The 25,102-nt window shown below is 46.5% G+C and overlaps 1 protein-coding gene across 2 annotated transcripts in view; it reads left to right on the top strand.

Moving 5' to 3' along the window:
• The window catches only part of LARGE1 (LARGE xylosyl- and glucuronyltransferase 1), a 590,997-nt gene that overhangs the window by 512,442 nt on the left and 53,453 nt on the right, over positions 1–25,102 (top strand). For both annotated transcript variants that reach the window (XM_022599798.3, XM_089921262.1), the window contains exon 10: positions 16,227–16,382. In XM_022599798.3, the coding sequence (XP_022455506.1) occupies positions 16,227–16,382 (156 nt within the window). The remainder of the gene's footprint in view (positions 1–16,226; positions 16,383–25,102) is intronic.

Raw genomic sequence — 25,102 nt, 5'->3', positions numbered from 1 at the left:
CCCACGTTTTTTCATTGTGTTCAACATCTATGAAGGAACCTCCTGTTTGCTAGTTATCATGTCCCTCCCTAGGGAGTATCCAGGGTACCCTGAGCTCTGCTCTCCATCAACTCACACTCTGTTGCCCCAAAGGGTAGCCAATCTAAGAAGCTCACCTGTGGGAGCCACAGGGACCTGTGCTGGGTCAGCTGATAGAAAACGTCAATTTAAGCAAGACTTACAAAACTCTATTAACCTTGACTGTCCTTTGGGGCAAATCCAGGGCCAGGTCTTTTTGTGGCTGATTGTGCTGTAAGGTCACTTCACTTAAGTGACCCTCCATCTGTGTCCTCTGTGGTTCTCGGGGTCCTTTCAAGTTGAGCAGGAACTTACGGACTCCCATAAAGCAAGTGAAGGGCAGTCCTGGACTTTTGCATTTCCCTCACTCTTATATAGTCATCTCACCCATGCCCAATCCGACAGCCAATTTTTTTTTTTTTTTTTTTAGGAACTTCTTTTTATCGAGTTGTTCCAGAACGTTTATCTTGCCTTTTGTGGAAATAGCAACTCTCACCTAATTCAAAGAATGTTTAATTTCCTTTCCAATTACATTTGAAGTGGCATAAAAACACATTTGGTAACAAACACAGCTCCCTCCTGATAACATAGGGCTCAGGTGTAGCTGCAGACAGGCTCCCACTTCGTGCCAGAGAGGAGTTTACCAGCCTTGGCATCTAGCCTGCCCTGGGTGTCAGCTGACAACTTTGTGCTGAGTATAGGTTAAGAGAACATCTAAGGGGAGGAGTGGTTTCACTGAGGAGGCAGAAGAAGTATCTAGGCTTTTGGAGCCAAGCAATCCTGTAAATTCTGACAGTTCTACCTCTTACCAGCTGAAGGACTTGGGTAACTCACTTAACCTCTCAGCCTCAGTTACAAAATCCTTGATAAAATGGAGGCCATTATTCTTGGCCCGGTTCTCAGCCAGGCCCCTTGAGTGCTCCATAGAAATGCACTTGACCTTACCTCAGTCTTTTATGTTTCAAAGACCTCCATTTTTTTCTCTTCAGTCCTAAACCTTGATGACTCAGGCTTCCCTGGCTGAGTCTTAAATTAAAAGAGAAGGACCCAAAGGAGCGGCTTTTTATTCCTTCACCAGGAGTGCAGACTCGGGAGACCAGCAAAGAAGCTGTGTGCTGGCTTAGAGCCGGGAGATTGCGAGAGATTCCAGGAAATCGTGTCTAGCCCTTGAGTCTTTAGTAGACTGTTTGTCAGAGAAGGAAGCCCTGGTCAGAAACAGTGGGTGATGGCCAGGAAGTGGCAAGCAGTGGGTCCAGTCCTCAGGTCTGTGAGAGCTACTGGAGCCCAGGGCTGAGTAAGCCCATGGTTCCTGCCCTTGGGAAGGTCACAGACTATTTAGAATTAACCAGTAAGGAAACAGAAAATCCCAGTGCAGCCTGCTAAGTGCTGTGAAGCAGGGAAGGAAAGGGGGCTGAGGGCGGCTGCAGGAGCCCTGTCTAGTTGGGAGCGTGACGCAGCCTGTATCTTGGAGGGATCTCTGTAGGAGGTCTGAGCTGAATCTTGATATCCAAATTCTGCTGCTTCCTCATCTTCTGCCCTCACATCCACCCAGGCTGGCCCTCTCCCCAGTCCTCCCTCCGTCCCTCCCCTACTTAGAGCCCTGGAGAATGGGGAGTGGAAACTCATACGCAAGTTAGAAAGAGTAAACCGGATGCTGGGTAGGCAAGCAACAGGGACCACGCCATTGCTAGAGAAACAGCTGCCCAGAATGTACTGATCCCTTTCTAGGATTGACAGGAAACACATCTCATCCTTTGGGGTCCTGGTCCTGTGACCAGGACCCCAAAGGATGAAATGGCATATTCCAGATCAGTTGGGTGGGAATGGTGTTCCAAGTATGGTGTCACTTAATCTTGACAAAAGTCTCACAGGGTGAATACTGTTCAGTGTGTTTTATAAATCAGAAAATTAAGAATCGTACAGATTAGTCACTTACTTGCCCCAAATCCCACAGCTCAATACGACAGAGCTGAGATTCAAACTCGTGTCCGTCTTACTCTCAGTCCAAGGTTCTTTCTTCTGACTTGGGGCTGAGTTCCCACCTGAATGTATTTTCCCAGGAAAGTATTTTACGTGAGATAATGATTCTATAGGATTATCCTGTGTGAGCCCTCTTTAAGTGCGTTTTTGAGGGCTAACTCCAGAACAGAGACCCTGAATATAACGTTCTCTCCTTGAAAGAACATGTGAATTTGAAGCAGCAGGCGCAGAGCCTGAATTTTTGAATTGGGAGCTGCGTGCACTTAAAAGAAAAACCCTAAAGGAGAGGAGGAAAACCAAGAGAAAACCTGCCATCCATATGGGGAAATGATGTGTGTTCCAGAGGCAATCTGCAGCATTTGCATAAAAGGAGTAGCACATAACTCAAGTTTTAAAACATTTTATAATACTTAGAGAGGTGTCAGATTTCACATCTTTTGAGGAAGACGGGGTGGGGGGGGGCCACCATGTATTAGCGTATTGAGCTTGCCATAGCTAAGCTGGCTACAGTGAAAAATGAGGCAGGGGAAGGCAGAGAGAGGGTACTAAGAATGATGAATGGTAAGGTTGATTTTGGAGGATTAGGACGGATTGAGGAAGGAAAAACAGTTGCTCTGGGGAAGAAGATCTAAAGTTTAGAATTACCGCCTTCCAGCCAGACCTCTCTTAACTTCAGGCCAGTGGCTGTTTGATTTCCTTGCGTGACCCAAGTCCGAGGACTGGAAGTGTTTTCTTGCCTCTGTGCACCGCTGCGGCTGGTAAACCGGAGGAGTTCTGGGATTAAATATGAGGCAGCTGGCCCCTGTCCAAGTAGTCTGTCTTTTGGCACCATCGCTCTAGGGCTTGTACCTGGGAATCGCCCATTCAGCCAGCAAACTGCAGAGTACCCACTGTGGGCTAGGCTGCAGGGCTGTCGCTGGGCTACTTACCCTCTCTTCACCTTGTCGTCATCTGAGAAAGTGGGGCAGTAATCACTCTATAGAGGAGATGTAAAGATGAAAAGGGGTGATATATTAGTACGGGGTTATGAGACATGTAGTAAGCCTAGTATTCTTTTTTGTTTGTGTGTTTTTTTTTTAATTGAAGTATAGTTGATTTACAGTTTTGTGTTAGTTTCAGGTATACAGCAAAACTGAATATATGTATATATTCTTTTTCAGATTCTTTTCCATTATAGGTTATTACAAGATACTGAGTATAAATAGTTCCCTGTACTATACAGTAGGTCCTTGTTGTTTATCTGTTTTATATACAGTAGTATGTACCTGTTGTGCCTAGTATTCTTACTATTTTTTTATATCTTTATTGGAGTATAATTGCTTTACAATGGTGTGTTAGTTTTATAACAGAGTGAATCAGCTGTAGGTATACATATATCCCCATATCCCCTTCCTCTTGCATCTCCCTCCCTCCCTATCCCACCCCTCTAGGTGGTCACAAAGCATCGAGCTGATCTCCCTGTGCTATGCGGCTGCTTCCCACTAGCTATCTATTTTACGTTTGGTAGTGTATATATGTCCATGCCACTCTCTCATTTCGTCCCAGCTTCCCCTTCCCCCTCCCTGTGTCCTCAAGTCCATTCTCTACGTCTGCGTTTTTATTCCTGCCCTGCCACGAGGTTCATCAGTACCATTTCTTTAGATTCCATATATGTGCGTTAGCACGTGGTATTTGTTTTTCTCTTTCTGACTTACTTCACTCTGTATAACGGACTCTGGGCCCATCCACCTCATTACAGATAACTCAATTTCATTCCTTTTCATGGCTGAGTAATATTCCATTGTATACATGTACCACATCTTCTTTATCCATTCATCTGTCAGTGGGCATTTAGGTTGCTTCCATGTCCTGACTATTGTAAATAGTGCTGCAATGGGGTACATGACTCTTTTTGAATTCTTATTATTAATAATCTGTCAGTATTGTTCCCACTCTCTTGGGGTAGTTTTCAGTCAGCTGGTTTACAGGCAAAACCTGTAAACAAGGGGTCTTCTTGCTCATCCATTCCAGTGCTCACATTTCACAGACCGGAAACAGGAACCCACAGAGGGGAAACGGCTTGCCCAGCGTTTCACACATTGGTGTTTCACACATTGGTGTGCGTCTCATCATCTTGTGTCCTGACACTGTGCTGGAGAACGACCCACTCAGTGGAGGGGACTTTGGGTGCTTTAAGCTTTAGTCTTTTGTCTTTGCCTCAGCACTCACCCATTCTCGGCTTATGTGGTAGTTTTTAGAACTGAACTCCTTTGGTTGTTATTGATTTAAGTTATCCATCACTGGCTTGGTTATGCATAGCTGATGAAGTTCAGATGCATTTATTCCTGGAAACATCAACAAGATCCCTAGAAGCAAGGCCGTGGCTCTGGAGAATTCGCCCTTCAATAATAGCACTTTGTGGTGTACATATCTAAACAGTTCTAAGAACTGTTAGTGAGATTTCTTTAAAACAGAGGAGAGCTGGGGAGGGGTGGGGAGAGAGGAGTTCCGTGTACCATATACTGTACCAGATACCCTATTATGATATCCTGCAGCAAGGAAATCTGATCGATTTTATTGATTCCCCAGCGTTTCCCCCACGTATTCTATGTCAACACCCAGAACCATGACCATGGAATGCCCTGTGGAACAGGTTCTTTAGAAGCCCACTCTAAGAAACATTTCCCTGGATAATCTGGGCTCTATTAAGAAGGAAAAGGATTCTGAGAGAGGGGACCATCAACTAAGCAGTATTTGGTAATTATGGACATCAAACCACTGAAGTTTCTAGGAATGTGGAAATGAGGGATTTGATACGGAACATTTTTGCCTAAAAATCCCTATAATGAGGAAAACAATTTCAAATATTTATTTCTAAAAGTTCCATCTATATTACAGGTTCTTTGTAAAAGTAGTTACTTTTCCATTCATCACCTTTACATTGAAGGGTCGGATTCAGGTGTGTGTGTTTTTTCCCAAAAGCATGAGATAGCATACCACCGACAACCATTTTTTCATAAAAACAGAAATGCATAAATCATCTTTACGTATGCCATTTATTATAAGTCCTTTGCCATGAGTTAACCAGCTAAGCTCTATGTTGGACAGAAGATTTTCATTGTCATTCCTCATGTCTTTAGAAAGTATTGTAAAAATTCTATATTTTCAGTCTTGTCTTTATAAAGTTAACCAAATCAACAACATCTAATAGTACTAATGCACACTGGCTTCCAGTGTTTTGTTGCAAACTTGCCTATCAGTGATACAGTAAAGGAATTCAGTGTGGGGCACTGCCTCTGTAACTTTTCTTGGTATCCTTTCGTTATTCCAGCTAAAGCAGCTGTACCTTCACATATGCACGCTCCATGAAGCATTACCATTGTTAAAGTAGGAATTCACTGCTCAGAATATCACTTCCCCAGGACATCTTTCCTTTAGTGCTCACTGAAAAGTTGTTCTTTGTGTATTTCATTTTCTAAACAGAGTCTTGCAAATAGCATAAGATGACGCGTGTCAGAATCCTCTGTACTTGGATTTAACTCTATAGCAAATCACCCATGTAATTTGTTTTAATACTAGTTTCTCCAGGCTTTCATCATTTGTTTTCTAGGACTCTTCCTATAATATTTGCTGACCCAGGAATTTACTTCATTTGTTACCAGATTGTCTTCTGTGTGTTTTTCCAGCCATTTTTGCCAAGGCAGGAAACACAAGTGTTTTCCTTATTGGATTTTATTAGCTTTCATTTTGATGTATGAAATCTCCAAAGAGACTGCTGAACTCTTTTCATGGGGTTTAGTGAAACATTGTAAATTTCAAGACTGACTATCACAAGACTTTAAACGTCATCCAAAATGTATGGAGGCTCGTCTTTGTATTCTGGATGCTTTGTTTTTAAATGTCTTGCTCATCACGCACGCCGGTACTAACATTAAGTCGTATCTCGAGGCATAACACACACTTGGGGTGAAGTTCTTCCATAACGATCATGGTTAAAAATGGTTTTTGAGATGGTCTTGAGGATTTAATTTTTTTTCAACCAACTTCTTGTCAGATCTAATTAGATGGGCATTTCTCTACTTGGAGATGTAGCTAAGGAAGAGCTTATATTGGGAGCAGAAGTGTCAGCTCAGCTGTTTTCTTGCTGGTCCCAAAAGCCTGTGTTACTAGTATTCTCAACCTCTCGTTTCTTTGTAGAACTGGTTTGTGTTTTTAACATACACTTTTATTTGGAAGAATTTTAGACTTGCAGGAAAATTGTAAACGTAGTACGTAGAGTCCCATGTGCCCCATCCAGTTTCCCCTGATGTTAACGTCTTATGTAACGATGAACTTGTCAAAACTGACACACCAACATTGGTGTATTGCTATTACTAAACGTCAGGCTTTAGCTGCATTTCACCAGTTTTTCCATTCACGTCCTGCTTCCTTAGTCTCCTTTGGTCTCTGACAGTTTCTCAGTCTGTCTTTGTTTTTTCATGACTGACCTTGATACTTCCAAGGCATGTACTGTGCCACACATGTTACTACTAAGGATGCTAACCACCTTTCTTTCGCTAAGGTGGTCTTTTCAGGCTTCTCCACTGTAAAGTTACTGTGTTTCCCTTTCCTTCTTCCTTTTTTGGAAGTGAGTCACTTATCTACCCCACACTGGAAGTGAGGAGATTAAGTTTCACTTCCCGGGAGGGGGTAGAATCCACGTACATCATTGGGGTTCTTCTCTAGGGAGATTTGTCTCTTTCCCCCAATTATATTTATTTCTTAAATCATGTATTCATAACCCCAAGGACTCACATGTATATATTTTGTACTTTGGGTTAATAATAATAATAATGCATAAATATAAATAATGCATAATATATAATGCATAAATAATGCATAAATATAATAATGCATAAATCCTTTGTTCATTTTATGAGTTATTTTAGTTAAAATTATTGTTATCATTAAATAATGTTAATAAATGCACTAAAATAGATGTAGTCTGATCGGTAGAACACTTAGCCAGGTTTATTCCTCAGTACGTTTCAGTGTGCGAGGGCTCAGTGTCCTGCGCTCTGCATTGACACAGTTAGATATGGGAGCTCAAATGACGTAAGACCTCACTCCCTCTCCTTCTCTCTCTGCCCCTCTGTCTTGCTTTCTTTCTGCCTCTGCTTTCTCTGTCATGGCAGGGTGACTTCTGGCAGCCTCCCCAGCCAGTGTGTAGAGCTTCGTCATTCAACAAATACATATTGCACGCTTGCTGTGGACCAGGCACTGTTCCAAGCACAGGTTATACATGGAAAACCGGACAGTGCGGGCCCTGCTCTCCCCAGCTTACATTCTAGTGCAGAATACAGATATCAAACAAGACAACAAATGATCAAACTGGTCATTTCAGGCAGGAAAACATGCTATGAAGAAATCAAAGCAAGGGAACATAAGAGTGACTAGCACACATGATCCCATATTGAAGAGAGACCCTCTTTCCCTCCATGACTCTGCAGAGCAACTCTGTTGACCCTTCACGGGACTCATGCCCACGAACGGTCTGCAGTGTCTCATTGGTCATCCTGAGTCACACGCCCTTGCTGTAGCAGGTCAGGCCTGACCGGTAGCCCTGTTAGAATCATCGGAAGAAGGCAGGGTCTTGATCTGTGAAGGAAGGGTGCAGAGCACACGGAAAAGCAACAGCGGGCCACTACAGAAGATGCCTGCTGGGATCCTGGAAGCCAGTTTGCCTTCTTGGAGTTTCCAAGCAGTGAATCACGGGGTGCCCACCCCCAGGGGCATCACTGACATTCCACCAAATTGGCTTCTCAACCAACCTTGGTAGAATCGTTCAGCTGAAGGGTCCCTGCCTGTCTCTAGAGGTGAAACCCACTTCCCTCTGTCCTCCTTGCCTTCAAATCAACAGAGACACTCCCTGGAGGACCCTGTGGGGACTCTGTGAAACTGAATAGAGTCTTAGTAATTAATGCCTTAGAGAGGGAGCGCCCTGGGCTGGTTACCATCCACAGGTCACATGACTGCAGAGAAGCCGCATTAGGCAACGCCTTGGAGGATCCTTGTACTGAATGCATCGCTTTCTCACTTCCTTGCTCTCAGAGGTCCATCGGAATTCTTCAGACAGGCCAGAATCCAGTTCAAATTGATTGCTACCCCCATTATATAGCAAAAGAACCAGAAACATTAAACGTGACGAACATGAGAGAACAGAGCAGGATCCTCTCGGATTCATGACCCTCCCAGCCCTGAGTATTATCAAAGATATCTATTTTTATGTTCTCATTTTTTTCCCTCTTTACAACGTCCAGCACCTCAGGCAGGGAAAAATAAGAAATGTTACAGGTGACAGAACAAGAAATGATAGGCTATAGGACAGGGCCTCGGATGCATGCACTGGCCTAAGTGTCTACGTTTTCCAGATGAGGGGACTAAATAATCGCTGAGTTTCATCTGTTTTCTTCCCCTTTCCTGGGTAATGTTTTTGTCTGGGAAGATTTTTTTTTTCTGGGACTTGTAAAAAATCAAGGAACAACAGGAACCTTTGTAAAAGGAGGCAAAGAGTCACAGAACATCTGTGGCTTGAAGTCTTGAGTACCAAGGACACTGTTTTTATTTAATAGCCACTACCTGGTAATTGTCAGGAATGGGAAAGGAGAAGGGAGAGAGGTGGAATAGAGTCTTTAGCAGTTGGTGGAGGGAAGAAAAGAACTGGAGTGGATTCCATGGCAGTGTGCAAACATTGACCGGACCTGTCACTGTGCATGCAGAGTTGGACAAACACAAGTCTTGCATTCAAGGAACCAACAGTCTAGGTTTAAATACAGACTGAGGGACAGCATCACTTTAGAGAAGATCCCATGGGAACGGAGCACGTATATTCCCGAGACGCGCACGTGCTGAGCACCAGTCTGTTCTGGGCTCCACGGTGGATGCCTTTACATCTCTTGTCTCATTGATCCTCTGAAACAGGTACTATTATTGTTTCCTTTGAACAGATTGGAAAATAGAGGTTCAGATACATTAAGCTGTTTGGGTGACAGAGTTGGGAAGAAGCAGGGGTGACATCTGCCTCGCTCCCCTGCGTGTTAGCACTCTCCAATCTCTGCCCAGTGTGTTAAACCCACCTTAGCGCTTTCCTTTCTGAACAGCCCCCTCTTCGGGCCTCTCCTTGAGGTCCAGCCAGGAGGAGCCTGGCCCCTGGCGTGGCGTCTCCTCTGGGCTGTGTTGTCTGTGCCCATCCTGCCCTTCTGCCCCAGGCTGCCTCCACCTGCAATTCCTCCTTTAAGTCTTGTTTCTTATTCCTCTTTCCTTTCCTGTCTTCATCCAGCCTTCCTCGTTGGTAAGGTGGATGACTCATGAAGTCTAAAACCAGATTTATTTTGTAATTTAACGAGCACGTGTGAAATGCCTTCATGCCCATCAACCCATCAGTTCTGGTCTTGACCACAAACTGCAAGGCAGTTGCTGTTATGTCCCTTTTATAGGTGAGGGACTGTCTCCATGATACTAGGCAACTATGTGCAGGCCACCTAGCGGATAAGAGCTGGAGCTGGGGCCGGGATCAGGTGCGTGTGCTTATCCTTTTCTAGCATATATCATAATCCTGAAGAGGACAAGGAAAGGGACTTCTGAGACCATTGTCCTTCTCCCTGAAATACCAGACAAGGGAAGAACAGAGGGAGCTTAAATTCCTTCAAAAGAAAATGACAAGCTGTTTGGCCCTTAGATGAAGAAAAGGGGAATATGTTTCTCTGTCTGAAAGCCCACATGAATAGGGCTTTTATAACTGATTTGCTATAGACGGACAGAATGTGCGGATTATTGAGAATGTCATCATCATGATTTCCATTCTTGAACCAAAGGGCAGCTACTGAATAGTAACTACCTGCCAGGCAGTATAGCACTCAGGAAGAATAGTAAGTCACGGTCCCTGCTGGCCCGGAAATTCATATTCCAGTGCTGCCAGGTGCAGGAATGTAAATAAATAATTACCAGAGCATGCGATGAGTTCTCTAATAGAGTTCAGTACAAGAGCCTGTGGCGCGCTGAGGAAGGGCCCAGCAACTGCCTTAGGTGTTATATGAGGAACGCTTACAGTGAGAATCAGAAAACCCAATTTGTAGTGGCTTAAAATAAAATAGGAGGTTTGAATTTCTTTCCTAAGAGTCCTGGAGCAAGCAGCTGTAGAAGTGGTTTGTAGATCAGCAGTGTGTTGACTTCACAGTCACAGGATGGCTGTCAGAGTGCCAGTCATCACATCTCTGTTCACAACAGGAAGGTGAGTGGGGGGTGGGAGGAAGACAGCACCTTATCTGAACCTTGTGATTAAGAAATCAAATATATGCTTTGCCATGTGTCTTTCTGAGCAATCCTGTGTCACATGGCCACCCCTAGCTGCAAGGGAGTCTGGGAAATCAGAGAGAAGAATCATCACGAGTGCTTGGATCTGAAATGGATCATGAGCCACTCAAAGGGGCTAGGGACATTGCAACTACAAACAAAATGAATGTTCTTTTAGGAATGAAGAACAGAGTGGAGAGAAAGACTACTAGGAGGCAACCTTCTGGCATGAGTGGTCAGGGAAAGAGTTACAGAAGAGGTGCATTTGAGCTCAGCTGTGAAGGACAAGCAGGCATGAATATGGTAGAGAAGAAATAAAGATATTCTAAGGAGGGGGGAAAAGGCATATGCAAAAGCACTGAGTCATGGAAGACAGGTTCAAGAAATACCAGGAACTTCTTTTAGCCTGGAGTTAGAGTTGGAATTGTAAGTGGGAACCAGTTTGCAACAGGCTTCACTGCCAGTCTAAAGAGTATAGTTGTTATTCTGTGAGCCAAGAAAGTCAGTGGAGGTCTTGAGACAGAGCCCCATTTTCCAAATACCCCTTATCTCAGTAACTGGGAACACATAAGCCCCGTGTTCTTATTCACGTGGCATTTGCACACAGGTTCTGATATCTTGGCACTTTGGCCAAGAAATCAGAATTATTTTTATGAGCCCTGTGGGTTCCAAGTACTTGAGAAGCCGGAGTATGGGCTAAACTCCTTCCATAGCCTTGTCCTTGTACTGAGGTCTTGTTTCTGTCTTTGAAATGCTTTTTCCTGCGCCCTTGATAGGTGATAGTCTCTCGTTTCTCCTTTAATCACATTGACTCTTGCTGTCTTCCCGGATGATGTTTAAGTTTCCTGGACAGTAATCAATTTTCATCAATTTCTCAGGCTCATTGCAGGCTGGCTGCAAGTCTGTACACATACTCAGCCTTTACAGACATTTCAGGTCCAATCAGATCACACTCCTGGGACCCCTGATGCCTGGTAGCTTCTGCAACCCACCTGCCATGCAAGCTGGAGGCCTCCTTCTCTACTTCCTCCCAAGCTGGAGGTTCGGCCCATGTATATGAGAAGTCCTAAATCACCCCAGCAGCCTTCGTGTCCCCGGGATGGTGCCGTGCCTATGTTTGGGAGGGAAGAGTAGGTTTCACTTCTGATCCTGTAATCTTCTGAGAATCTCATGTTCATTGCTGTAAACAGTCAGTTGTTGATTACAGACATGGGAGAAATAAGAGAGAGAGAGATTCCTCATGTCTCTACCTCTTTGGGTTTGAATCCTGACTCTCCCACTTTCTAGCTGTGTAACCTGGGGCAATTGGCTGAACTTTCCTTACCTGTAAGATGGGATAATGAGAATATACTTGTAGTATTAAGTAAAGTATAAATGAGCCATGACAGATGAAATGTCTAGAGCAGTGCTTGGCACATAGCAAACATCCAATATATGTTAGCTGCTAATATTAACAATAATAGTGATTACCGTGCTGATGTGTCCCAGCAAGTGGAATAAGTTATGATCGGTTTTCACAAGCGTCATAGACTCACATGTACTTACCAGCTTCTTGCAAAAACGTATTTTGGGCACATTCCCAGTGTCACTTTGTCTCGTGCGTGTAAGCTTGTCAATGTATGTCATCTACACCACCAGCTTGCTGGCCCTGAGCCAGCGATGATGGGTGATTCGGTCCCTCAAGGGACCAGGAAATGACATTTCTCAGTAGTCAGACATGAGCTGATGAGAATTACCAGCAATACTCACCCTGAGTTGGAGTTTCAGAGGCAGGTGCGTTGTTTAGTGGGAGGAGTGGTGGCCTGGGAGACAGAGCTGGCACCACTTCTCCCTCTGCTGTGAGTATGGGCAAGTGACTTTCTCCCTCTGGACCTTGGTTTCTCTATACTTGAAGTAGCCCAGCCCAGAAACGATCACCAACAACTTCTCTTTACCATCTCTTTAAAAGCACGAGTCATACTTGTAATTGAAAATGGACAGTTACGTAATGTCTGCCTCTTCCCCTCAGTTGTAGGTTCCAGAAAGAGAATCTTGATCTTTTGTGTCCATCTCTGCAATCACAGCCCCTATCAGTGCCTGGCACAGAGTCGGTGCTCATTCTAGTATTGAATGAATGAATGATGTGGCAGAAAGAAAAAGATTTGGGAGTAAGACAGGCCTGATTTTGTATTAGGATTGGCTACTTACTAGCTGAGAGACGCTCAGGATTATTGTCTATAAAATAGGGATGATAATAGAAACAACGTTACCAGGTTGTTTTGAGGATTGAATGTGAAACCACACATACACATACACACACACAACAACAGCAACAGCCCTGGCCTATGTCTAGCATATAATGGGTATTAGGTAAACAATAGATATTACTTACTTCTCTGGAGCCTAGCACAGGGGAATTGAGTATTCTCTGTTGTGATGATTAAAAACCTAGGTGGAAAGGTAAATCTGAATATACATTAATAGACTTTGAGTGGGCTCACCTATTACAGGGCAGCTAGGTTCACAGGGTTTTTTAAAACCCCCTTGGCCTACCAGCGACCCACCATCTTCTCCCCCTACCTTCCTTTAACCTTTGCCGCTTGTTATGTAACCTCAGTATTTACCTGTAGATGATACACAAACCCAGATCCCTGGGCAGACACAGAACAGGATGAGACACGATGGGATAAGAGGTGACCTGGAGTGGGAGGGCGGGGAGTACCCGGGGACCTGCATCCTCGTCCCAGCCCGGGCCAGCTCCAAACTCACCACGTGATCTTGGGCAAGCCACCTCTCCTCTGCAGGCCTCCCTCTCCGCACCTGTAAAGTGCTCAGCCGTTGACATGGAACACGATAGCAGTCAGGAACCTGGGGGTTTAGGTTCAGAGCTGGGTTCGTGTCTCAGCTCTGCAGCTTACCAGCTGTGAAATACAGGCAATTCAAGTACCATCTTTGTAAAATGTACAGTGGGATTCAAATGGGCTCATTTGGAGCATTTAATGACACCGTGTCTCCAAAGTGCATGGTAGATTCGTGAATGATAAGTGACGATTTGTTTGTCTGGGGACTCATAGGCCAGCCGTGATTTCCCCTTAGTTAAAGTTGTTCCCTGTTGAAGAAGCCCAGGTTTCCTGAGTCAGATGCACATCCATCAGCCTTCCTGCTGGCTTCAGCACTTGGCAAGGACCAGAATCTTTCACAGCAAAGACATGATCCCCACTGGGTATGAGTGTCACCAACTCACATGCAATTATTTTAATGCCTGGCCCAGGACCTTCTCCTGCCCGGGTTGGGTGTATTCTCAAGGGAGTCTTCCCTCTCCTTCCCTCTCACACCCTTCAGAGGGCACAGGAGGAGAATCGCACATTGTATACTCATCCTTCCCTGAAATGCAAACACTGCCAAGTGGCCTTGTTCCAAGGAGGGTCTGCTGTCCCTTTCTGCCCTCTCCTGAGTGCGAGATGCCTGCTTCCCTCCTCACGGCTGCAGTGGACCTCCTGCTGGCAGAGGGAAAGGAGGGCAGAGCACTCGTGGTGCAGATTGGTCCCATCTTTGAGGGGGAAGGGAACCCACATATATGGAGCCACTGTGACATGCAGGCACTGTGCCAGGCATTTGTGTAACACTTTTATAACCACTTTGTGAAGTTGGGGTTACTGATCCCCTCCTTGCACGTGAGGAAATTGGGGCCCCAGGAAATGCAACAAGATGCCCAAGGACACGCACAGCTAGTGAAGAGGATGGCTGGGATTCAGACCTAGGCTGCTTTGACAGCCCCGGTTCTTGCTCTGTTGTTACACCTTTGCTGATTAGGGGAGAGCCGTGATGTGGTTTGGACCAAATAGGTTTCCTGTTATTCGCTGTACCTTGGGAGAGGGGCTTGGTCTTACAAAGCAGTGTTTCCCCAGCTCAGATGGTCAGATAGGCTGTCCGTCCCGCCATGGGAGGAGAGAGTGAGGGCCATGGGGGGCCAGTGGGGGAAGAGGAGAGCTCTGTTGTCTCTTCTGTAATGTGATGCAGCGTGAAAAAAGAAGTCTTTAGAACGTGGCTTCTCCTGTTCTCCACAGAGTAAAGAACTTTGGAATCAGATTTATTCAGATTTATGTTTGAATCCCAGCTCCAACATTTACCAGCTTTGTGGCCCTGAGCAAGATACATCTCCATAGTTTCTTCATCCTTTTTAATTTTTTGATTTTTTTAAATTTATGTGTGTACGTATTTATTTATTTATTTTTGGCCACGCCCTGTGGCATGTGGGATCTTTGTTCCCTGACCAGGGATCGAACCCGCACCTCCTGCATTGGAAGCACATAGTCTTAACCACTGGACCGCCAGGGAGAGTCCTCAGTTTCTTCATCTTTAAATTTGCATTCCTTGTTAGGGTCATTGTGAGGATTAAAGGAAGACAGTGGATGTGAAACAATGTGGAGCAACATAGGGTTCCACTCAGAAATGACTCCCCAGCCCAGGGGGTGAGCCATGCCCCCAGGCTTCACAGCTGACTCGTAACTAGTGTCCCCGGTCCCCCTTTGGGCCCTCTCACCCTGCCACTCGCATCTTCTCCATGACAATCAGAGTAATCTTCCCAAAACCCAGAGTTAGTAATTCCCTGCCCCCCTTAAAAATCTCCAGTGATGCAGTCTGAGTTCAGAACATGGTCCCACAGGGCCAGGATCTCCCCTGTTACCCCTGCAGCCACATCTGCCCCCCTCCCCCCCACCCAGGCCCTGTCTCCCCTGGAAACTCCTGCTGGGCCTTCGAGCCCCAGCACAGGTACCTCCTTCTGAGAGATGCTTCTCGGAACATTCTGGAGCTGCCATGTCTTCTTGATCCTCCCTCCACGATTGCCTCCTGTTACCTGTTTGGGGACATGGCTCCCCAGCAGACTGTGAGCAAGCCAGGGGCAGGCACTGCCCGCAGGGGCCTCTGACCATCTCCCAACTCCGTATACTGTAGGCACTTAATAGTTGGAGCCAGCATGTATTGAGCGCATGTCCTTACCACTTACGTGCTTTACTTGTCTTAATGAGTTGCTTTTTCACGGCAGCTCTGGGAGACAGTGCATCCATCAATCCTGGCTGGAGGCAAAAACCATACCAATTATTTGAACAGAGAATTTAATCTTTAAAAATGATAACTAGACATAAAGTGTTCACTTGGTAACTGTAAAAGCGAAAATAGAAAATTGCAGGAAACAGTTCCCACCCCTGGAGCTGAAGGAACAGAGGGAAAAGGTAGGAGTTATTACAGCTCCGGGCCGGAAGCCACACTCTGGGGTCAGCAGGTAGCTCCAGAGGGAACAGTACCAGGTGGGGACAAAGGACCATGATGCTGCATCGGAGCTTTGAAAGAAACTGCAAAGTGCGCTTAGCTGCTGCTGAAGGAAAGAAGTGCCACCACTGGCATGGAGAAAGGGGTAGGGACAGGAACACAGGAAGGGGCAAGTTCCTTTTTCCCCCTCCAGACCTTGTCTCCCTCTCACTGCCCCCGTTGGCGGTGCTGAACAGTCAGACACAGCAGAAGTAGGGTTGGCAGAGTCCTGGCTTCAGCATCACAAAGCAGGTTTGGAGCCAAGAGATGAAAGCTCAAAGACTGGCCTTGGCAGGAGCTGTTACTATTCCATTTCACAGATGAGGAAACTGAGGCACAGAGAGATTAAGTAATCTGCCTAAGATTAAATCACTACCTAGAGCAGAACCAGGATTTGACCCCAGGCAGTCTGGCCTCAGCACCCTAGCTCTTAACCCCTGGACCTCAAATGTTGAATGAATGAATGCATTTGAATGAATGAATGAATGAATGAATGGGCAGACCCCCAGGTAGTACTCAGATCAGTGCCCAGCCATGCCTCCCACAAGCACAGGTCGTCCCGGCCTGACTGCCTCCTTGTCACCTGCCAGGTCATTCACTGGAACTCCCCCAAGAAGCTGCGGGTGAAGAACAAGCACGTGGAGTTTTTCCGCAACCTCTACCTGACCTTCCTGGAGTACGACGGGAATCTCCTGCGACGGGAGCTGTTCGGCTGCCCCAGCGAGGCTGACGTCAACAGTGAAAACGTGAGTGGTCCCAGGGCTCGGCCGCGCAGGCAGCAGTGGCCTCTCTGCTGGTCTGCCAAGGACCTCCGGCGCCAGCCCCCATGCCAGGCTCAGGGCAGGCCCAGGAGGAGCCAGACACCATCCCCACCTCAGGGCCGTGGGCAGGGGGACAGGCACATCAGCAGATCACTTCTGTGCTCATCCCTGTGGATGCAGAAGGGGGTACGCTCGCCCAGACTAGGTGAAGTCAGAAGGGAGCTGCCAAGCAGAGGAATCAGAGTGAGCAAAAACACCAGTGAAACAATAGACAAAGGGTCTCTCCACAGCCAGAAACTCTGAGGTCTTTGTGGACATGACACCCACATGGGAGACCCAGGAATCAGGGTCAGTGACTGGGGTGGCACAAAAGATTTTCACAAATGGTCACAGGCATAGCTGACATCTACTATATTGTCCAGTTTCTTCACTGTTTATAATTTTTTTCGTACGTTGTATCTCATCTGATGCTCATAGAAAGCCCTCTTTTTTCCCCCAATTAGAGTTGAAGACATTTAGGCACAGAGAGGTTAAGCAGGTTGCTCATGGTCACACAGCATGTAGGAGCAAAATTGAGACTGATTTGAAGTTCTGAGGAGCAGGATGTGGGGCAGCAGCTCACTGTAGTGGAAAAGGTAGGGCATGTGGGGTCAGGCTGGCCTGGGTTTGGCTTCAGTCCCTTCCGATTTCCACCTGTGTGACCTCAGGCAAGTTACTCAACCTCTCTGTGCTTCAGTTTCCTCAGCTGTCAAATAGAGATAAGAAAAAACGGTTATAGGGCCGTTCTGAGACTAAGTGAGAAACTGCATGTAACGCACCTAGCCCAGCATCTGCCGTGTGTTAGATGCTTGATAAATATTTGCTCCCTGCCCTTTCCTTGACCCTTAGTATGAGACACAGAAGTAATTGGTTCATTCAGTCAGCAAACATTTACTGAAGGCCTTCTTATTCTGAGCACTGAGGATTCATAGGTAAATAAGGGCAGTGGTCCCTGCTCTCATGGTATGGATGTTCTAGTGGGGGAGACACAATTAATAACTAGACGAACTATCGGGAAAAATTACCAGCCAGTGACAGGTGCTACATAGTGACATATGAAGTCAGGGAGGACTTCTTTGAGGAGGTGACATTTCATCTGAGACCCAAATTCAAGAAAGAGACAGCCTTGGAAGAGCAAGGGATCAGGGAAATACAAATCAAAGCCACAATGAGATATCTTCCTATGCTTGTTAGGGTGGCTCTTATCAAAAAAAAAAGCTAATAAGAGTTGGCAAGGATGTGGAGAAATTGGAACCTTGTACACTGTTGGTGGAATGTAAAATGGTATAGCTGCTATGGAAAACAGTATGGAGGGGCCTCAAAAAATTAACAGTAGAACTGTCGTGTGATCCAGTGATTCCACTTCTGGGTATTCTGGGTCCTAAAGAATTGAAATCGGGATCACAAAGCAGTATCTGCGTTTCCATGTTCACTGCAGCAGCATTCTTAATAGCCAAGCTACGGAAACAACCTAAGTATCCATCGACAGGTGAATGGATATAGGTAATGTAGTAAATATATACATGTATATATATGTAGTAAATATACATAGTAAATACATATGTGTGTGTGTGTGTATATATATATATATATATATATGAATATTATTCCACCTTAAAAAAGAAGGAAATCTTACCATTTGTGACAAGATGGATGGACCTGGAAGACATTGTGCTACGTGAAATAAGTCAGTCACAGAAGGACAAATATATGCATGAGTCCAAATATACGAGGCATCTGAAATAGTCCCACGTATAGATGCTGACAACAGAATGGTGGCTACCAGGGGATGGAGAGAGGGCATTATGGGGAGCTATGTTCAGTGGTTATAAAGGTACAGATATAAGTAAGTTCCAGAGATCCACTCTACAACCTAGTGCCTATAGTTCACGGGGTATTGTGCACTTAAAATTTATTTAAGAGTGTAGATCTCATGTTAAGTGTTCTTACCACACACACACAAAGAAAAAAACCAAGACACTTTTGGAGGCAATGGTTATGTTTATTACCTTGAATGTGGTGATAGTAACCTGAGTATATACATATACCCAAACTCATGTTTTCATTATGTGTCATTTTTTGTGTGCCAACTATACCGGGTGGAGGAAGTTGCTGGTGCAAAGGTCCTGAGGTAGGGCAGGTTTGATGTGAGGAACTGAAGGATGGCCTGTGTGCCCGGGACTGCTGGGGAAGGAGGAGAACAGGAGATGCAGAGCAGCAGGTAGCCAGGAGGCAGGCTGGAAGGAGGCTGGAAGTGGGTTAAAGGGTCAGAATTTTGTTTTGTTACTGTTCTTTTTTGTATTCTTATCTTGGATGTCAGGAGAATTCCTTTAGGCTCCGATGGCAGGGGAGGGCGCGTGTGGAAGCTCTTGCGGGCTTACACTCACCTGGCCCTGTATCAGGATGACTGGTCACACGGCCACCCCTGCTCTCTGTCACTTGGCCCCCAGGTCACAGTGGCGCTGCCTCTAGCTCCAGCCCTTCTCCATGTCACCCTCCATACCTTCCTCAGCGTCTACCCTTCTTTACCACTGGCAAGAGAGGAAGGAAAACCATTAAGCACTTGACCTCTGTCTCAGATTCTGGGAAGCCCTTAGAGGTCTCGACAAACACTGTGTTCTGGGTTTTCCTTCCGTTCTCTTTACTCACATCATTATTTGTTGTCATCATCAATATTTGAGTGCCCATTCTGCACTCTTTCCCCAAACATTAAATATAGACTCTTCTCCTGCTCCTTTTTTTTTTCCTCCACGGAAGAGGCTCAAATAAAAAGCCTTGCAGATTGACGCCATCAGTTAATCTCCATATGGGTGAGTTCCCGTGGTGCACTGCTCAATGCCTTACAAAGTGGAACTCCCTTTAAAAATGACTCACCGGCTCTTCCTACACCAGCTTCCCCTGGTGGGTCATCAGAGGGGAGAAGTCTTTGGTTGTCCCTCTCGGAATCTGTGACTGCATTTACTTGTTTAACTCGCACGTGTGAGAGCCGGCCATCTGCCAGGCGCTATGCAGGGCACCGTGGTTGAAATCAGAGGCTGGCCCACGCCCTATAGAAGGTGCTTGCCATGGACCAGTGTCAGGGGTGGCAAGAGAACAGTCTGCCCGGGTACAGGGAGGGCCATGAAGGAGAGAGCAGCCTTCTTTGAGGCTCACCTCAGCTGTCCCCCCAAACACTCCCCTTGATGCTGAGCCCACATCCACTACCTTTCTGCTCCTCCTACACCCCAGGCTCCCCCCACCCTCCTTGGGAAGGCCTTTGTACTTGCTTCCCAAGTCCTGGGACACCCTGACCACCCCCCAGCCTCGGGTAACCCTTAATATCACTCTCTGTGATGTGCCATATTTTCTTTTCCTCAGCGCGTACCTACTATCCACAGTTACTTGATTCATGTCATTTTTTTCCTAGTTTTTTCCCCAGATATAAGAGACTCTGTACCATTCACCTCTGGGGTGCCCTCCCCTGGAATGGAAGCAGGCACATAACAAGCACTTAATAAATGTTTATGGACTGAACTGAACAAATAAGAGGGAAGAATGAAGGACCAGACACAAAGGAAGAGCAGATGAAGAAGTAGAGAGTTCGGAGAGAACGTGCTGGTAGTAGTTTCTGTACTGGAGCAGAGGCATGTCAGGAGAGGGGCAGAGAATGAAGCTGACCGAAGGGCCTGGGCTGTGCCTAGGAGTTTAGAGTTAATCCTGTCGGTAGTGAGGAGTCACCAAAGGGCTTTAATCGTGGTCACATTTACATTTGAGAAAAATCACTCCATGTAGAGGATAGAACGGAAGGGGTGAGACTGGAGGCAGGGAGACCACTTAGAGGCCGTTGCCGCATCCCAGGACAAAAGATGGTGATGGGGCTCTGACCAGGGGTGGCGGCCGCGGGGATGGAGAGGACAGATGGATTGTTTCGTGGGCGCTGAGAACAGGGGAGCAAGCGCAGCTGGCAACCATAAACCGAGACGGCAGGTCCCTGTGCTCTGCTTCAGTCAGATGCCTCTGGCCGGGCAGGCCCGCGGCGGCAGGGGCTGGAGTAGGCAGAGAGTCTGTAACATCGCAGCCAGGAATCGTGCCTCTGCGGGGAGTTCCACCCCTGGTCCTTTGCAGCATGCTGAGTGTTATCTGCAAACACAGCCAGCGGGAAAGGGTAAGACCTCGTATCTGGCCCAAAGCGGAATGCTCCCAGCTTTGGGGAAGAAGTCGTTGGAACTATGACAAGCGCACAGTTAGTGGTCGTCTCAAAGACTGGAAGTCAGAGACCTCTCCATTGGACTGCAGATCCCAGATGGGAAAGGGCTCTGGTGGCAGGGTCTAAGTCTCAAGACGCGTTCATCCATTCAGCAGATAAGTCATTGAAGTGGTCACCAGCCACAGGGCTAGAGATCCTAGAGGGGGAGCAAGTGCAGATCGAAGCCTGACTCTCACAGTGCTTGTCTAGTGAGGGATGCAGGCAGGCGCGGGGTTGTCATCCAGTGTGATAAGTGCCGGGACAGTGTGATGCTTTGAGAGCACACAAAAAGGGGAGAGCTGGTATGTCAGGGAAGACTTCCTGGAGGAGGTGAAATTCGAAGGATGAATAAGGAGGAGTAAGAAGATATGAAGAGTGGCGGGAGCGGCACAGGCAGTGGAGACCAGAGGTGAACATGAGCATGGCATACTCGGCTTCCAGTGAAGCCAACCTGAGCACGTGGAGGGCTGCACAAGTGCATTTCTGTATTATTATGTCTTCACGGAGGTGGTGATGATGATAAGGGTGTGAGCCCTCTGGTCATCCCAGATCGCTCATTTAATGGACGCAGGACCTCAGAGAGGTCACATGGATGCTCTGAGCCTTGGGTTCACCATCTGATAAATAACTGGGGACAGTGATGCCTTTGTCATAGTGTCTCATGGATAATTTATGTCAAATCACCAAAAATAGGGCACCCAGAACACAATGTTCATTGAGAAGGGGGTTTATCACAAACCACAGTGCCCAATCTGTCTGATCATAGTCTGTCGTTCCATGAATGGGTTTGGGGATTTTAAGATTTTTTTTCTAGGAAGGCCTGGCAGAGAGATGAACCTACAGAGTCACTTAGAAATCTGTGTATGAAGCATGGAAGGGGCTGTCACATTTGCTCTGGATCAGACAATCCCAGGTAGATTTCTCCTCCAACAGGAGACTCTGGGTGGGAGGAAGAGGCCATTTGGTTGGTCTTGGTGCCAGAAAGAGAGAGGGAGAGAGAAAAGAAAAAGGAAAAGAGGGAGGGAAGGAGCATGAATTCAGGAGGTTGGGGGACTCAACCCTTCAGTAAGCAGCAAACCCCATCTTCCAGCCTTTGTTTGGGGTGCTTGCTCCAAAACAAGATGGTTTTGTTTGGAAGAGCTCGGGCTCCAGCTACGGCATAGAATGACAGTAGCTGATGGGACATAGCCACTCCTGTCCCATAGTTTGTCTGGGCATCTCTCCCTGGAACCAATAAGTTAGTCTGTGTAATGCAATAAGCATTCACTTGGCATTAGTTACTATAATTTGATTGAAGTCGCAGTGGAAGCTAGAATCCTATATATTAGCATTTCTCTCCCCTTTCCTCAGCAACCCAGCTGCTCAAGCATAGCCAAGCAACTCTGGGACTCCACAGAACACGGCTGGATAATCATGGATATTCTCTACCCCCTAATCCGTGCAAAAATCCTTCTACAGCGTCTCTAACAGGCTTACATCTGGTTTCTGCTGGAATCTTCCCAAAGACAGGGAGCTCACCACCTCCAACAGCTTAGTTCACTGTTAGAAAGCTCCAGATGCTAACCCACTCTTCCTCATGTTGAGTTGAAAATCCCCCCTTCTGGAAAGAATCCATTAATCTGAGTCCTGTCCTTGGGTGCAGTAAAAAATAAGGACACCCCCTGTGGTCCCCAACAGCCGGGCAGACAGTGTAGCTTCCATACAGCGTGTTACCCAGAAACATGTAACTCTCCCCAAGCATTGTATTTATAGAAGGCTGCTTTATCATCAAGAGTGCATTGCTCCACCTCAGGGCGTGTTCCAGATAAAAGAAACTCACCTTTCTAAATGCAAAACCATTAAAATATATGTTGTTATAGATGTTTTCCAATTTGGATGGGAATCTTACTCAAGTACATGCCCTTCCTTAGTAACCAAAGTATACCAAACTCAATTTACAATTTTCAGTGACTAAGGTTGCACTGAGTAGGCTGAGGGGGCGGGAATTGGCCAGAGGAGGGAAGATGCTGTTTATCCTGGCAGGAAGTGGCCTCAGACTGTTTGCTGCTTATCCTGTAGAGGCCTTTCTGACAGCTTCTGTCACTTTCACTTCATCAGCTTCAGAACAACCCTTTCTGGGCTCAACCCCCTGTTCATCCTTCCCGTGGCAGCCAAAAAAAGGAAAACCAGTGGTACTGAAGTCAGAAAGTCCAGTGGTAAAAGAATTATCCACTGTCATGTTAGAAGTTAAATTATGAAACATAGCAAACACCTAGAAAGTGAAAAAAAGCAAAAAGACTGGATACCAATGAGTTTTCACAGTTATATGTAAGTGTAAGTCAATAGACAAGTGTCTGCAGACTTGGAGTTCCCTTATCCGATGCCCACAGCAGACATCACTCATTGATGACCCCAGTTGTCCATTTGGGCTCAGCCCCAACCCCAGTATCCTCACCAAGACAGCACTCCAGAGAACCAGTAACAATCCCCAAGCAATAACACGGGAGATGCGGGCATCCGTGCACTAGGCCTTCATCATTCTGTTCTCTCCTGCATGAGGAGAGCTCTCTGTGCTGCTCCAAGACCTTTCTCTACTTCTTCTAGCCTTTGACAATTGGAGATTTCCTGCAGGGAAAGCAAAAGGGAAATGCAACTTTAATCTTCACCACAATCAAGGGAAGGAGACGTTATGAGTCACTTTTCACAGATTAAGGAAACCAAAGCTCAGAAGAGATGAGTTACGTGCTCAAAATCAAGCAACTCCTACATGATGGGGCCATGATTGAAAACAGGGTCGCCCTAACTTTGAAGTCATAGACCGACCGAGGCCATGCTCCTCAAGGGGATGTAGATCCCTATTTAAAATTAACATAAGAGGAACTACGAGTCATTCAGCGATTCTCCTAGTTGCTTTTACTTTATATCACTGTTCTTACAAACAGTATTCTTTTACGAACCCTGCAAGATAGTTATTATTACCATTATTTTTTAGAGGAGAAAATGGAGGCTCAGTGATATGAAATCAGAGGACAGGTTGGTGGCAGCTCTGGAACTGGTACCGGTCTTGCCGAGTAGTCTTCTTACAACTGCTGAAAACTCTCCACGATCTAGAGTTGTAATACTTAACCCCAATCCCAGCACCCCCATCTCCCAGAGCTCATGCCTTTATTTTTCTCCATAGCACTTATCACCCATCGATGTATTATATTCTGGACTTATTTATTTTGTTGGTTCTGTCTCTCCAACTAGAATGTAAGCTCTGGGACTGCAGGGATGTCTGTCTGTTTCATTCATCAGTATATCTTTATGCCTATGAAAGACTGCCTGGTATGTGCTCGATAAATTTTGTAGAACCAATGAACTATTACAAGTCTTTGTCTTGAAGTATTTTTGGTACTCTGGAAAGAGCCCTGTACTTAAAATCAGAAAACCAGGCCCCAGGACTAGATCTATGCCTTCAAGTATAACTCTTGCCTTTCCTGAGCCTCAGTTTTCCCACCTGTAAAATGGTCAGTAAACAAACCCAGCCAGGCTGGTATGTGCATTGAAGGGCTTAAGGTATGCGAAGGGCTACAGGCCACAGGCGGTCTCCTTACGAGTATTGGCCAGAAAGCTCGTCCTAGATGCCTTCCCATCCAGCTGCTCTCAGCCCCCTGCCTCACCTCTGAAATGAGGGCTTCCACGTTCAACCCCCTCGTGCTACAAGGGTGATGGGCCGCCTGTGGGGTCACATCCCCTGATGCTAAGCTCACTAAGAAGAAAAGACAACGGCCTCACAGTGGCTCAGTGAGACGTTAAAAATAAGACACATGTAAACAGAAGCTACCAGGGAACAGATGGCTCTGTGGAAACAGCTGTATCCCAGAGAAACCCCAGAATGCATTATTGTTCTCACGTGCGAGCCGCATGTCACCAGCTCTTTAATCACACAGTGGGCAGCGGAGCCCAGGGTGGATGGCGTCCAGAGCCCTACAACAGGCTGCCCGAGGCCAGCCTCCAGTGACTTTCCATGGCGTGTTAAGTTCCAGAGCCTGAAGCATCGCAGTGTTTGCCTGGGTGGCCAGGAGAGGGGATAAAGGTGGGAGTCATGGTCCAGATACCCAGAGGGTGTGTCTGGGCCACAGGAATACATCCTTCCTTCACACACCTAGGCTGTGGTTGTCACCTACCCAAACCCGCCAGGTGCTCGACCCTCCTGTTCCTTTGTCAGTCACAGCCCCTGCCCTCTTCTCCTTTTGGCTGAACCTTCCTCCCCTAACTGGCTCCTTGTGCGGTAGGTAAGAGGACAGCTCTGGAGCGAGACTGCCTTACGTAAGGTGTTAGGAACACTCCCTTTGGGATTTCAGGCCACTCAACTCTCTGTGCCTCAGTTTTCTCACCTGTAAATGGGAATCAGGTTGGACTATTCCTACCTGGTAGGCTTGATGAGGATTAAGTAAGGTAAGACAGGTCAGGAGCTTAG

The sequence above is a fragment of the Delphinapterus leucas genome, chromosome 11 (genome assembly GCF_059928025.1).
Source record: "Delphinapterus leucas isolate spDelLeu-1000000601 "Yukka" chromosome 11, BTC_Dleu_Yukka2, whole genome shotgun sequence".
Lineage (NCBI taxonomy): Eukaryota > Metazoa > Chordata > Mammalia > Artiodactyla > Monodontidae > Delphinapterus > Delphinapterus leucas.
Note: the sequence above shows the minus strand (reverse complement) of the source record. Positions and strands in the feature narration are given on the sequence as shown.